General features: G+C 51.9%; 1 protein-coding gene across 1 annotated transcript in view; it reads left to right on the top strand.

Moving 5' to 3' along the window:
• The window catches only part of LMNTD2 (lamin tail domain containing 2), a 23443-nt gene that overhangs the window by 5561 nt on the left and 4675 nt on the right, over positions 1–13207 (top strand). Inside the window, exons 6-10 of the mRNA XM_027860164.1 lie at positions 2499–2564; positions 2651–2739; positions 2827–3062; positions 3149–3284; positions 3369–3564. Coding sequence (XP_027715965.1) covers positions 2499–2564; positions 2651–2739; positions 2827–3062; positions 3149–3284; positions 3369–3564 — 723 coding nt within the window. The remainder of the gene's footprint in view (positions 1–2498; positions 2565–2650; positions 2740–2826; positions 3063–3148; positions 3285–3368; positions 3565–13207) is intronic.

Below are 13207 nucleotides of genomic sequence, written 5' to 3'. Positions count from 1 at the left end.
CCCCTTCCCCATTCTCCCTCCTCCTCCTCCTCTCAGCCTCTGTAGTCTGACCTCCTGGCTGCTCACTCCCTTGACTGAAGCTTCTCTCCACTCTAGCAGTCCCTCTGCCAGTGGTCAGGCTTGCCTCCTGGAGACACCTGGGTATTCTCACCCCTGCCCCTTTCAGGATCCTCTGTCTGTCGTTTCCTTCCTGTCTAACCTTTACTAATTCATTGCTCTCTTTTACCCTGTAATTGTGGGCATCCCCCCCCCCCACCCCAGGCCCTGTCCTGGGCCTACTTCTCCTTTCCCTCAGTGTGTCTCATTGGATGATCTCATCAGCTCCCATGGAGTCAGTTGCCATCCCTGCCATGACCTCTCTGGACCTCCAGTCCCACATCTCTAGCCGCTCATTGGACATATCTGTGAAACGAGGGACCATCTTGCTTTAGCTCCATGACCCTGGCATGTCTTGTAGAGATCGCCACACTCACCTCAAACTTCCCGTGGCAGGGCCTGGCTGAGGACTGGCCTTGTGGCCTCCTCGTCTCATCCAGACATCTTTTCCCACTCTTCCCTCCTCCATCTGTCTCCCTTGGAGAGGGCTCCTGGCCACCTGCCTTCCTATCTTCTTCAATCTTCCTGTGTGCGCATGTCTCTTCTTTGTACTTAGCTGTTTTCCTGTCGTTTCTGCCATTCGAGTGGGAGTGCCTGGAGAGCAGGGACTGGCGGACAGTAGGCGCTTAATAAATGCTCATTGACTGACATTACCCCGACTCTGTCACTAGTCATCTCCTGGCTGCTTCCCCCCTGCCTACAGCCATGCCTGTTTCTCCACCATCTTTAAACTATCCTCATTCCCGTCTCCACTGGCCCTCTTCCTGTCTTGTCTTTGAGAAGGCCGTCTCTTCACTTTCTTCCCTTTCAGTCTGGCTTCCAACCTCATCATTCAGCTGAAACGGCTGATGTCTAAGGTGCCAAATCCAGCAGCTTTCTCTCGGGCATCTCTTGGTGATGTTGGCCATCACACTCTTCTCCCAGCTAGCCTTGCTTATGGACGATTCCTGGTGCTGGTCCTGGTTCTCTTCCACCCTGCCTGATGGCCCTCCAAGTCACACTCACTCTTGATGGGTGTCACCCAGGGCTCTGGCCCACACACGATCTCATCAGCTGTGGACTCCACTGTCCTCTCTGTGGAGGTGACTCTCAGACCTGAGCTCCAGCCTCATGCCCTCCTGCTTGGTGGACATTTAAGACAGGAAGACCCCTAGAAACATCCCACCGAACGTGGACCAAATAGACCTGGTGGTCTTTCCTCCCAACCCCTCCCAGGCCACTCATTGCTTGCTGACTGATTGACTCCTTGTTTTCCCCCCACACCCATCCCAATGTCCCTCTTTCTGATGAGGGTGTTACCACTTTCTCATCCCCTGAGTTTTTCACCGTGGAGAATCCATCTCTTCCGGTTTTGGCCACATCGCCTTCCATTGGCCTTTCCCCCTTCCAATTCCATTGGCCTTTCCCCCTTCAATTCCATTGGCCTTTCCCTCTTCCAATTCCATTGGCCTTTCCCCCTTTCAATTCCATTGGCCTTAACCCCTTCCAATTCCATTGACCTTTCCTCCTTCCAATTCCATTGGCCTTTCCCTCTTCCAATTCCATTGGTCTTTCCCCCTTTCAATTCCATTGGCCTTAACCCCTTCCAATTCCATTGGCCTTAACCCCTTTCAATTCCATTGGCCTTAACCCCTTCCAGGATCCCAGAATTATGCAGCCATTGAGTGTCTGAGGCTGGATTAGAAGTCAGGTCTTCCTGACTCCAAGCCCAGTGCTCTGTGCACCTGATCCTGTCAGTGACCTCACTCCAAAACTTTCACTGGCTCCCTGTTCCCTCCAAGGGTAAAATATAAACTTTGCCTGGGATTTAGGGTTGTCTGTTATCTGGCTCCAGCCTTGAAACTGAGGCAGCTGATGACACGGAGCAACTGCTGTGCCTGGAGTCAGGAAGACCCAAGTTCAAATCCAGCCTCAGTCACTTGCTACAGTCACTTACATGTGACCCTGGGCAAGTCTTTTACCTTCTGCCTGCCTCCGTTTCCTCACTTGTAAAATGAAGGTGATAATAGCCCTTCCCTCCCAGAGGTGTTGTGAGGATCAAACATGACAGTATTTATGACTGCTTGGCTTTGAGGCCAGTGCTTGGCACATGGTAGGTGCCCCTAACCTCTGCGTGACTCCAGCCAACCTTCTCGTGATCTCTCACCATCCTGGGCCTACGTGCCCCTCCACGGCTGTCTTCCCTAGCCCTAACCCCTGCACCTCCACCCTTGTTTACCGTGTGTGTGTGTGTGTGTGTGTGTGTGTGTGTGTGTGTGTGTGCCTGCCTGGTTCTGCTCCTGAATCCAGCACGCCTCTCCACCTTGCCCGCGGGCCCAGCTTAGCACACAGCAGCCAGCATGCAGGTGGGGGGCAGGGAAGCAGGTGGTCTCAGCTGTGCCCACCAGCCCAATTCTGCCTAGGTGGTGACCGCTGAGGCCCTGATGACGGATATGAGTGACCAGTCCCAGGACCAGAGCTCTCAGGAGGTAAAGCTGGGGGGAGGCTCGTTGTCGGGGCTGGTCGGTGGTAACACACACATGTCAGACCCTGGCCCCGCTTCTGGGTCTCTCAGGGGCATCACTTCCGCCTGGAGGATGTGGATTGGAACAGCGTAGCTCAGCGTTATCCCAACCTGTTTGAGGACATGCATAGCAAGAAGAGGTACAGGCCCCTCACCCCCCCACCCCCCACCCCATGTGCCCCATCAGGGGTGACTGGGATCCCAGGGTTTCTTTCACCTCCCCACAGGGCCACCTCTGCCCATGTCCTGGACTCCCCAGAATTCCTTGGCCCCCAGCCCGAGAAGTCCCGCCGCCAGAAGAAGAGCGTGGACTGGAGTCTGCTGCCGAGTAGCTCCCTCAGCTCCGTGGCCACGACCACCGAGAGGGGCTCCGCTGCCCACACCAGTGTCCCCTCGTCCGTAGGCGCTGACTCCAGCCCCTCCCTTACGTCGCCGACCCGGGCGCGGGAGGTCCGCGGCTTTGGTGAGCGCCTCGGCTGCCCCGCGAGGAGGGTCCGGGGAGCACGGGGCCGGTGCCTCCGCTGGCTCTGATTCTCGCCCCCTGGACAGGCGACCTCCCCGCCCTGGAGCTCAGGAGACCCACGACCACCACGGACAGCAGCAGCAGCAGCCTCGGCACCGCCGTGGTTGGCATTGGCCCGGCAAGGCACAGCTCGCTCTCCAGTGCCCTCCAGGACCAGGGCGGGTAAGTGTCCTGCGAGGAGCGGGGCTGGGGTGAGGCTGTTCCCGGCCCCACCCATCCCGGACTGCCTGGCTCTTGTCTCCCCAGGAGGAAGGTCTCGGACTTCTCCCTGAAGATTGTGAAGATTCACAAACGCGGCAAGTTTATCCGGGTCCTCAATGAGTCCCTGGAGGAGAGCGTGGACATCAGCGGCTTCGTTCTCAAACAACTCATTCACCATTTCCCTGTGTGCATCTACCGCTTCCCCACGGACACGCTGCTGGCACCGCGGCATCACATCACGGTCTGTGCCCCTGCCCCGCGTGGGATGTGCCTGGAGGTGGAGAGAAGAGCAGGGCGGCTCTGAGAGGGTCCCCCGGGGTCGTTAGATCCAAGAGAGCTCCCTCCTGCAGCTGCCAAGGAGGTTCAGAGGCAGAACCTGTCCTGGCACAGTTCTGGCCCTTCCCTCCGCCCCTGAGAGCCCAGTCTGGGAGGCCCTTGGTGTTTGGGCCCCCATTCCCTGAAGCACCCAACATGCGTTATATAGGGGGTAGGTCTTTGTGACTTTGTGATGCCCCTGGGACATCTGCCCGCTGTTTCCCCAAGGGGATGGTGGATGGGGAGAGAGCAAACAGAGCTGGTGACTCTGGTGGGGATCATTGCCATTGTCAAGGAAGACTGCGACATCTGGCCAGTACCTGGGAAGGGCATGGAAGGAGAGGGGAGCACCATTGCACGAGCAGATTGGATCATTCTGGCTTGTGCCTCCTAATGGGGCCCTGGCCTGGGAAGAATGAGTCTGACTCAAGACTTGCTGAAATTTGAGGGGGAGGGAAAACGTTGGCCAGCTGTCACTGTGCCCTGGGTGTTGGAGGGTGGCAGATGTCGGCAACAGGAGAGGAGTGGGGCAAGCAGGACCCAGTTGCAGGGCTGTCCCTTTCCTGGTATGTATTTGACTAGCATGAATGCAGGTTGTTGCATATACCATGTGTTTAATTAATGGTGGTTGAGGGCATGCATGCATGCTGGAAAGGGGCTATCTATCGGTCAAGGCTCAGAGGGTGGGTAGCACAGGGTGGTGGGTAAATGAGGTGGCTGGAGTGTCACTGAGACTTAGTGGGAAAGGGTTCATGCCAGGAACTCATCCATGACAATGGATCATTGTGTGTGAAGCAAACAAAACAGGTCAGATAAAAGGAGACGGGGAGAGGCATTGAAGGCCCAACTAACTCTACCCCTCTTTGGAGAGCAATTGGGTGAAGATCAAAGGAGAGAAAGAGACTGGAGAGCAGGATGAATGTAGATTCAGGCCTCCTGCCCAGGGGGAGGCTATGGATGATGCTTTTCTTACACTTGTGGCAGCCTAGGCATCTGCTACAAGTCTAACTCCTAAACACTAATTGTAGAATCTGAGAGAGTCACCAGAGTTGGACTTCCCGTTTAATCCCTGCCCTGACCTACTTTTTAAGGCATTCTTCTCATCATTGGCTTTTTGGATCTGTTTTACCATTTGGGTTAGGCTATTTTTTAAGGTGTCATTTTCTTTGGTATTTTTTGGGTCTCCTTTAGCAGGCTGTTGACGTGTTTTTCATGATTTTCTTGCATCACTCTCATTTCTCTTCCCAGTTTTTCCTCAACTTCTTTTACTTGCTTTCAAAAGCCTTTTTGAGCTCTTCCATGGCCTGGGACTGATTCACATTTTTTTTGGAGACTTTGGATGTAGGAGCTTTTTGACTTTATTGTATTCTTCTGATTGTATGTTTTGATCTTCTTTGTCACCAAAGTAAGATTCTGTAGTCTGAGTTTTTTTCTGCTTTTTGCTTATGATCCCAGCCAATTACTTGAGTTTTGGACTCTTTGTTAAGGTAGGGATCTGCTTCCAGTGTGGTGAATGTACTGTCCCAAGCTTCAGGGGTTTTATGCAGCTGTTTTCAGAGATGCTTCTAGGGACCTGTAAATTTTCAGTTCTACCAAGGTGGTACAATCAAGGATGAGGTGTTTACTCTTTTCCTGGCCTGTGCTCTGGTCTGTGAGTGACCAGAAACACTCTTGTCTGCCTTGGAACTGTGAGGAGGATTCCCTCTCCACCACCACTACAAGCTCCACCACACCATCTCTCTTTCTCACCCCAGGACTACCACCCAGTACTGTGACCCAGATCCAAGCACAGGCAAAGCAAGAGAATCCTGCCTCAGTTCCAGCAAAGAGATCCCTGCAATCCCCCTCTGATCAGCTGCTCAGTCCCCCCACAGTGTGTGGGTAGTGAGTGGCAGCCACTACCATTGTGGCCACCGCCCCAGTGCTGCGCTAGGGCCAGGGCTGGACCGCACTCCTCTCTCACCCAGGTCCGACAGGCCTTTCCCACTGGCCTTCTAATTTGCCTTTGGCATTTGTGGGTTGAGAAGTCTGGAAATTGCCACAGCTGCCCCTGCTACTCTGGGTTTACTGGGGCGCTGTCTTTGCTTGTGCGGCCCATGCTAAACTGTGCTCCTCTCCCATCCTGGCACAACAGACCTTTCCTATCAACTATCCAGCTTGTCTTGGGCTGGACTTTTGTTTCACTCTGTCTTTTTGTGGGTTCTGCTGCCCTAGAATTTGTTTAGAGTCATTTTTACAGGTATTTGGAGGGGTTTGGGGGAGCGCTCAAGCAAGTCACTGCTTTTCCTCCGCCATATTGGCTCTGCCCCCCACTGCCCTGTCCTGGGCAGATCCCTGTCACTTCTCTCATTCAGACACAGATGGCTCCTCAACGAAGCTCTTTGGCTGGCTCTTCCCCTTTCAGGCCCTCCTCTGTCACAAGAGGTTGAGAAAGCTGGGTGGATCTGGCCGCGTCTGGCCTCCATGAAGCCAGACTGGCCCTTGGTGGGGAGAGGGCAAGCTACTTCCTTTTCTGCAGCCCTTCCGAAGAATGCTGCCTTCTAGAATTTTGCTAGGAATCCAAGGCCAGCTCGCTGATTACTAGTGGGCAGATTGTCTTCTCTTCACTTTGTATGGGTGGAGGGAGTCAGGACATTTGTCCTTCTCTGGTTCTGTAGACCCATCCCCACCCCTTTTCCACAGCCTTTCTCCCATATCTTCTCGTGCCCTGGGATGCAACTCCCCTGGGCCAGGAGACTTGAGGCAGTTGCTTTTTTTTGTTTCTTTTAAAATGTTTTAAGCAGTGTGACCCCTCTTCTCTGCCCCAGCTTTCCCTTGTGTAGCCAAGCCAAGCCAATCATTGCATTGAGCCCTTATATTCTGCCACCTGTCCACCAAGAGGCAGGAGACTGGCTTCCCCATTAGCCCTCGGTGGTCCCCAGGGTCACTGCTTATATCAGAGTTCTGAAGCCTTTTGGGCCGTGTTCTTTTACATGACTGGGAGCCTGGTGCCTGGTGCCTCAAGTTGTCCCCAGTCCTTGAATCCACCCAATTCATCATTTCTCTTGGAGCAGTAACATTCCAGAATATTCGCAGATATTGCCAGGAGCTGGCTGCTTTCTGTGGTCCTTCTCCTTGGAAGAGAAAGCAGAAGCCAGGCATGGAGCTGGGTATTCTGGCCTCTCATTGCCCTTTTCCCCAAGCGGTGGCTTTTGAATCCTTCCAGTTCACCTTCCTGCCCCTGCCCCCTCCCCCACCTTGAGATGGTTTTATCCTTCGTGCTCAGTCCCTGAAAGCTGGAGCCAGGTTCCAAGTGTGCCAACCTTCAGCAAGATGCCAGCTTTCTGCCCCCATGCTCACTTGCAGTCCTTTCTATAGAATCCATTTTAAAATCAGAGTTCAGATCCCCCGGTTCAGTTACCAGGATCTCTGGTGGAAGAAAAGAGGGGATTTTGCCCTAATATGAGTGATTTCTGCCTGTGTTTCCTGACTTGGATTCCCAGGAGCATCCAGACCCTTGTGAGGGCCTGTTTCTCTGGCTTTCTTTGGAACCATGAGATCCTCCCTGTCCTTTATGTGCCTCTTCTGAAATGGATTCTCCCCAGATCTGGGTGAGGGTCCCAGATTTCCCCTCTCCCTTTCTGAACTCTGTAAGCTTGGGCCGACGAAGGGGGCTGACTGTGCTCAGCGCTCGATGGTTAAACAAGCGGTGGATTTTGTTGATATCTGTTGATTTTACGTCACCTGATTCCCCTCCATTGTTCATCCTCTTCCCTGTTCTAGAGAATCGTTTTTAATAATGAGTTGTCTTTTAAAAAGAGAAAAAAAAAATGCCCAGGAGGAAGACGAAAAAAGCTCCACCCAGCTGATGAATATGTTGAAAAATCTGACCGACTACCCAGCGTTGCCCACCCACAGACCCCTCTGCCAGGAGGGGGGGGGGCGAGGCGTCTTCTTGGGTCTCCTCTTTGGGGCCCAGCCTCTTTCCGAGTCTCACAGCTCTCACTTTTGATTGTTTGATGCCCAGGGATGTTGTTGCAGTCACGTGCATATGAGTCTTGACTCTGCTGCCTTCCCTTCTTGGTCAGTTCACGGAAGGCGCCCCTCACTTCTCCATGGTCACTGGATGTCTGGGCCGTCCTTTGTGGAGCTTTTCCTCAGGCCGTGGCCGATCTCTCCTCTGTTTCTGAACAGTTGGCCTGTTGTCAGCTCAGTGGTGTAGTTACCGCCAGGCCCAAGGGTCCCGTCCTTTCCGCCCCAGCCCCCCGCTCTTCCTTGTTGGGCGCTATGTCGTCTAGAATTGTAGCAGTTCTCTTTGGTGGTTCCTCTACCTTTTGAAGGGTGAAATTCTAATTAAGGCAAGCCATATGTTTTTCACTTGTTCAGCTTTTGGTAAGGGGGTGGGCTTTGTTCAATTCCAATCACTCAAGAAGCCTTTATTTCATGCCTACTGTGTGCTTGGTGCACTGCGTCACCCCCTTGGGATACAACAGGGACAGGAGGTGTGTGCAGACTACACACGGCACACTGGCCCCTGTGCCCTGTATGAAAGAGGCCAGTGTGAAGGGGATTCACGTGTCATTAGGCTGGAAAGGTGGGTTGGGCCAGGTCTTGAAGGGCTTTAAAAAGTGAATGGGAATTTCTGTTTGGTCTCAGAGGAGAGTGATACAGTCAGACCTGTGCTTTAGGAGAATCAGTTGGGCAGCTGGGCACAAGCTGAATTGGACTGCAGGCAGAGAGACCGTGTAAGGGACTGAACTAGGGTGGAGATTCGTGAATAGAGGAGACAGGTTGGAGAGGTGTGGAGGTGGGAGAAGACTTTGTAACATAAAATATGGGGAGGCCAGTGAAAGTGAGGAGCGCCTGAGGCTGGAAGCCTGGGAGGGGTGGGGGACCCTGGGCAGAAATATTGTTGGAAGAAGGTGGTTTGGGGGGAAAGAGGATGAGTTCTTTGGGGGCATGTTGGCTTTGGAAATGACTTCAGTTCTCAATGTCCAATAGGCATGTATTAAAGTGGAACTGGGTATGTAGATCTATGAGTCGTGATGAGCAGAGAAGTGCTTATTAAACCCATGGGAGCTCATGGGCTTGCTGAGAGACTGGGGAGAGAAGACAGAGCCTTAATGACATCCACTTACACCTGAGGGACAGGACATGGGTGACGCAGGTAAGGAGACAGAAGAGGAGTGGTCAGTCGTGTTGGAAGAGAAAGAGGAAAGAACAATATGGTGAAAATCCGGAGAGGAGAAATAACTGGGGAGCATGCCTCAACAGTGTCAGAGAGGCCAACGAGGAGGAGGACTGAGGAGAGGCCATCAGATTTAGCCATTCAGAGCAGTTTCCATTCTGAAACATTTTGTAAAATGTGTATATTCAGCATGTATTTATTAAGCACCTACTAGACACTGAGGTTACAAAGACATATGGAAGGAAGGGTGGGCATTCTACCCTCCCCACAATTAATCAACTAAGTAAATGAGGTATTTAAGGAATTTTCCAAGAATTCCATTACAATTAATTTGAGAAGATCACAGGATTTTTGTCTGTTGAGTGAAAGGCAATGGACTCTGCACAGGAAGTGTCTTGTGACTGGTTGAGTAGGTCAAGTCAAACCTCTGGGCCCACATACCATACAGTAAGTCACTTTGAAGTTATGGAGTATGGTGGCAGGCCAGTACAGTAGTGGATGACCCTTAGCTAAGCCCCTAGAGGAAGTTGCTTGTGGGAGTTGCTCAGGTGACTCTGTGGGTTCCGGAGATGCTGAGCTCCTAGTGACCTGGGTCAGTGGCAGAGCCCACTAGAACTGGTAGCAATAGCCACAGGTGTTGGAAAGGGCAGGGGGAGCAACTTTGCCAGACCTTGGGAGAAATGCAAAGTTAAGAGAAATCTCACAGTGTCAGCAACTCAGCCCAGTCAAGCCTAGCTCTGCCCGGCAGCGGGCAGACCCATCCAGCAGAGATACCTCACCTTGAGAGGAGCTCTTCCTGGGCCTGGACTGATTCATCCCTGACACCATACCTCCCACAGTAAACTTCATGGGGGTTCCCTCTGGGCCAGGACTTGTGAGGTACTCCTTTGCCCCATACATATGTGCTTCACTCTATTTGTCCTTGAAGTCTGAAGCTGCTTTCTCTTGGGATCTTGTGTGTATAGGGGGAAAGTATGTCTCTGGTTCAAGGAGGAATATTGTATGCCAACTGTATGTCGCTTTAGTAAATACCTTTGCTAAAAGCTCATTAAGTTACTTGCTGATCATGAATAGGAAACATACCAGTGGGGGCTCATGAGCAACAGCCCCAGGTTTATACCTCTAGAACCAGGAGGAGAGTAGTGGTCAACACTCTCTGGGGACTCCAACCCACAAGGCAAATGCTTATTTGGGTGAGTGGCTTCGTGGGGTTGCTACACAAAAATGAAACAGCTCCTTCCTTCGAGTTTATTTTCTAGGTGTGTATGTACAAAATGGACACAGACAAGTAAATACAAATTTTATACAAGGGAGTGGAAGTGATTCCAAAGCTAGAGAGCACTGACAATGGGCAGTGGAGACAATTGAGGAGAGCCCTTATGTAGAAGGTGAGGCAGAAGTGGGAGGGAAAACTCTGCCTTAGAGGCGTGAGGGATGGCCCGGTGGGAGACAGGCTGGTGTGGACGGGAACCATTGGCAATCTGTGATTAGACCTTGGAGTTCTTGAAAGGAGCCAATACTCACAGAGATGGGGAAGGGACGGGGAGACAAATGGTGGCGGGTTTTTGAAGGCCGGGCAGATGGTTTTTCGTTTGGCCTTCCCGCAGATGTCTCACCCCATGGTGGTGTCTCTATCTGTCCCCCAAACTCCTGTTTTTTTTTTAACTAATTTATTTTGATTTATCAACAATCACTTCCATAAGCTTTTGAGTTTTAAATTTTTCTCCCCCTCCCTCCCCCTTTCCCTCCCCAAGACAGCATAGAATCTGATATAGGCTCTACATATACATTCCTATTAAACATATTTTCACATTAGTCATGTTGTAAGGAAGAATTAGAACCAATAGAAGGAAGCACCAGAAAGAGGAATCAAACAGAAGGAAAAAAAATAGCCAATAGTCTGCTCCGATCTGCATTCAGACTCCATAGCTCTTTCTTTGTGGATGGCATTTTCTATCATGAGGCCTCTGGAGATATCCTGGGTCCTTACCTTGCTGAGAAGGGCCAAGTCTGTCAACGTTAGTCATCGCACAACCTTCTCCTGGTTCTGCTCACTTCACTCGGGATCAGTCCGTACATCCTCTTCTGTTTTGTCCTCCCCAGCTGATTGGGAAAAGGCTTCTGATGGCAATCTTGATTCTGGGTCATTCTCCATAGATCTTCACCGAATGTCCCCTGTGTGAATCAGATCCTCGCCATGGGCCCCATCCAGCCGTGTCTGCTCAGCATTAATGATACAAATCAGGTCCCTTTCAGACTGGCCTGGACCCATTTAACAACACTCTTTGGGTGCAGTTCTCCGGTAAGCTCAGTTCGCTGCACATAGCTCATGTCTATCAGGTGCATGAGGACATGAGAGACTTCTTCAAATCTCTGGCTGATATTTGGGGGTGCTATGTGCATGACATTCCCCTCATCAGTCTAATAACCGTCAACCTCTGCGTAAGGGGCCAGCCGGTCACTGACTGACAACTCCATCCCATTCAAGAAAGCGACAAGATGTCTCAGCAGTCAGTTTGCTCCTAGGCCATAGACCAAGTGCCAAAGGCGCCTTTCCTTGCCGACCCCCGAGGAGGAACTGCCTGGGGTGTGGGGGAGAAGGAGAGGCCCTTGTCCTGGCTTTGTCTCCTCTTCTGCTCCCCCAACCCTTCTGGCAGGAGGAAAACTCTGAGCAGGTCAGGGTAACTGTTCAATCTGTGCCCGATTCTGTGAGCCCCACTTGGGTCTGTGGGACTCTGTCCATCGGCTCCAAGCTTGATTCTGGAGACCGCCACCCTCGGGAGAGCCCCACTGCCTCCCCACCAGGGTGCTGACGCTCTGGGGACCCTCTTCATGCTTTCAGCAGGGTGGCTTCAGGGTGTGCTGGTCCTTCTCCGTGTCTTAGCCCCCACTTCTCTGCCCCTCCTCTTTTCTTTCAGTGGGGTGTCTTAGCAAGGACGCCAAGGGTTTCTTCTTTGTCTTAGGTCCTTTGGTGAATGGGAAGGTCCTTCTTAAAAAGGTGACAGCTTTCCTGAATGTGTCGCCAGGTACAGGGCCAACGGATTGACTGTTCTTGTAAATCCAGCAATGCCTGGGGCCATGGTCCTTCCCCATCCCCCCACCCCCAGCATCAGGGCCACCCTCAGGCCTCCCTGGCAGGTGGGTGGGGCAGCATAGTTACCCGTCAGCCCTCTGGGGCTTGCCATCTCTCTGGGAACTTTAGGTTGTGCTGTGGTCTCAGGCCATTACCATCACATAGCGGCCATTTCTCCTTGAGCCTTGGCCTCCCCACCTTCTCCCATGAAAGCCTGCCCAGAATTCCATTGCCTAGGACTCTTATCAGCAAGATCCATAGCAGAGACACAGAGCAGGGGAATGGGCAGAGGCAGTGAGGAGGTGGTGCCACCCAAGATGGAGGCAAGAAGTTCTGGGTTCATATTCTGCCTCTGACATTTAGGAGCTCTGTGGCCCTGGGCGATAACTTTCTGTGCCTCGGTTTCCTCCTATATAAAATGAAGAGAGAATAGGATCTCCTCCTGGGTGACATTTAGAAGCCAATCTTAAGGCACTGGAGCAACATGTGCTATTGTTGTTGTCGTTGAAACAATTCATCTAGTAAGTAAAAGTTCCAAAGGAAAAGACAAAACCTTTTGAATGTCAATGGCAGACTAAAAAAAAAATAGGCATTCTGGGGGTCCCACAAGGCTCTGTGCTGGCCCCTCTTCTCCTCTAAACTGTTTCTCTGGGTGATCTCCTTAGCTTCTGTGGTTTCAATGATCATCTTTATCTCAGAAGCAGCTGGTGGTGCAGTGGAGACGGTGCCCACCCTGGTGTTAGGAAGACCTTGATTCAAGTCCAGACTCAGACACTTCCTGACTGTGTGACCCTGGGCAGGTCACTGAACCTCTATTTGCCTCAGTTTGTTCAACTGTAAAAAGGGGATAATAATAGCACCTACCTCTCAGGGTTGTTGTGAGGATCAAACAAGTGTTTAGTACAATACCTGGCACACAGTAGGTACTCTATAAATGGTCATTTCATTCCTTCCCCCCCTTTTTCCCCCAATGCAGATGACTCTCATATATTTATCCAGTGCTAACCTCTCTTTTGACCTCTATCTCTAACCTGTCTGTTGGACATCTTAAAATTGATGTCCTATAGACATCTTAAATTCCTGGTGCCCAAAACTGAGCTTATCCTAGATGCCTTACTCGCCCTCATATCCAAAGTGCCACGGCCTGTCATTTCAATTTCACCTCTGCAACATCTCTTGTCAGTTTCACCTCTGCCACATCTCTGGTCCATTTCACCTCTGCAGCACCTCTGGTCCATTCTGCCTCTGCAGCACCTCTGGTCCATTCCGCCTCTGTAGCACCTCTGGTCCATTTCACCTCTGCAGCACCTCTGGTCCATTCCGCCTCTG

The sequence above is a fragment of the Vombatus ursinus genome, unplaced genomic scaffold (genome assembly GCF_900497805.2).
Source record: "Vombatus ursinus unplaced genomic scaffold, bare-nosed wombat genome assembly UNPS02014176.1, whole genome shotgun sequence".
Lineage (NCBI taxonomy): Eukaryota > Metazoa > Chordata > Mammalia > Diprotodontia > Vombatidae > Vombatus > Vombatus ursinus.
Note: the sequence above shows the minus strand (reverse complement) of the source record. Positions and strands in the feature narration are given on the sequence as shown.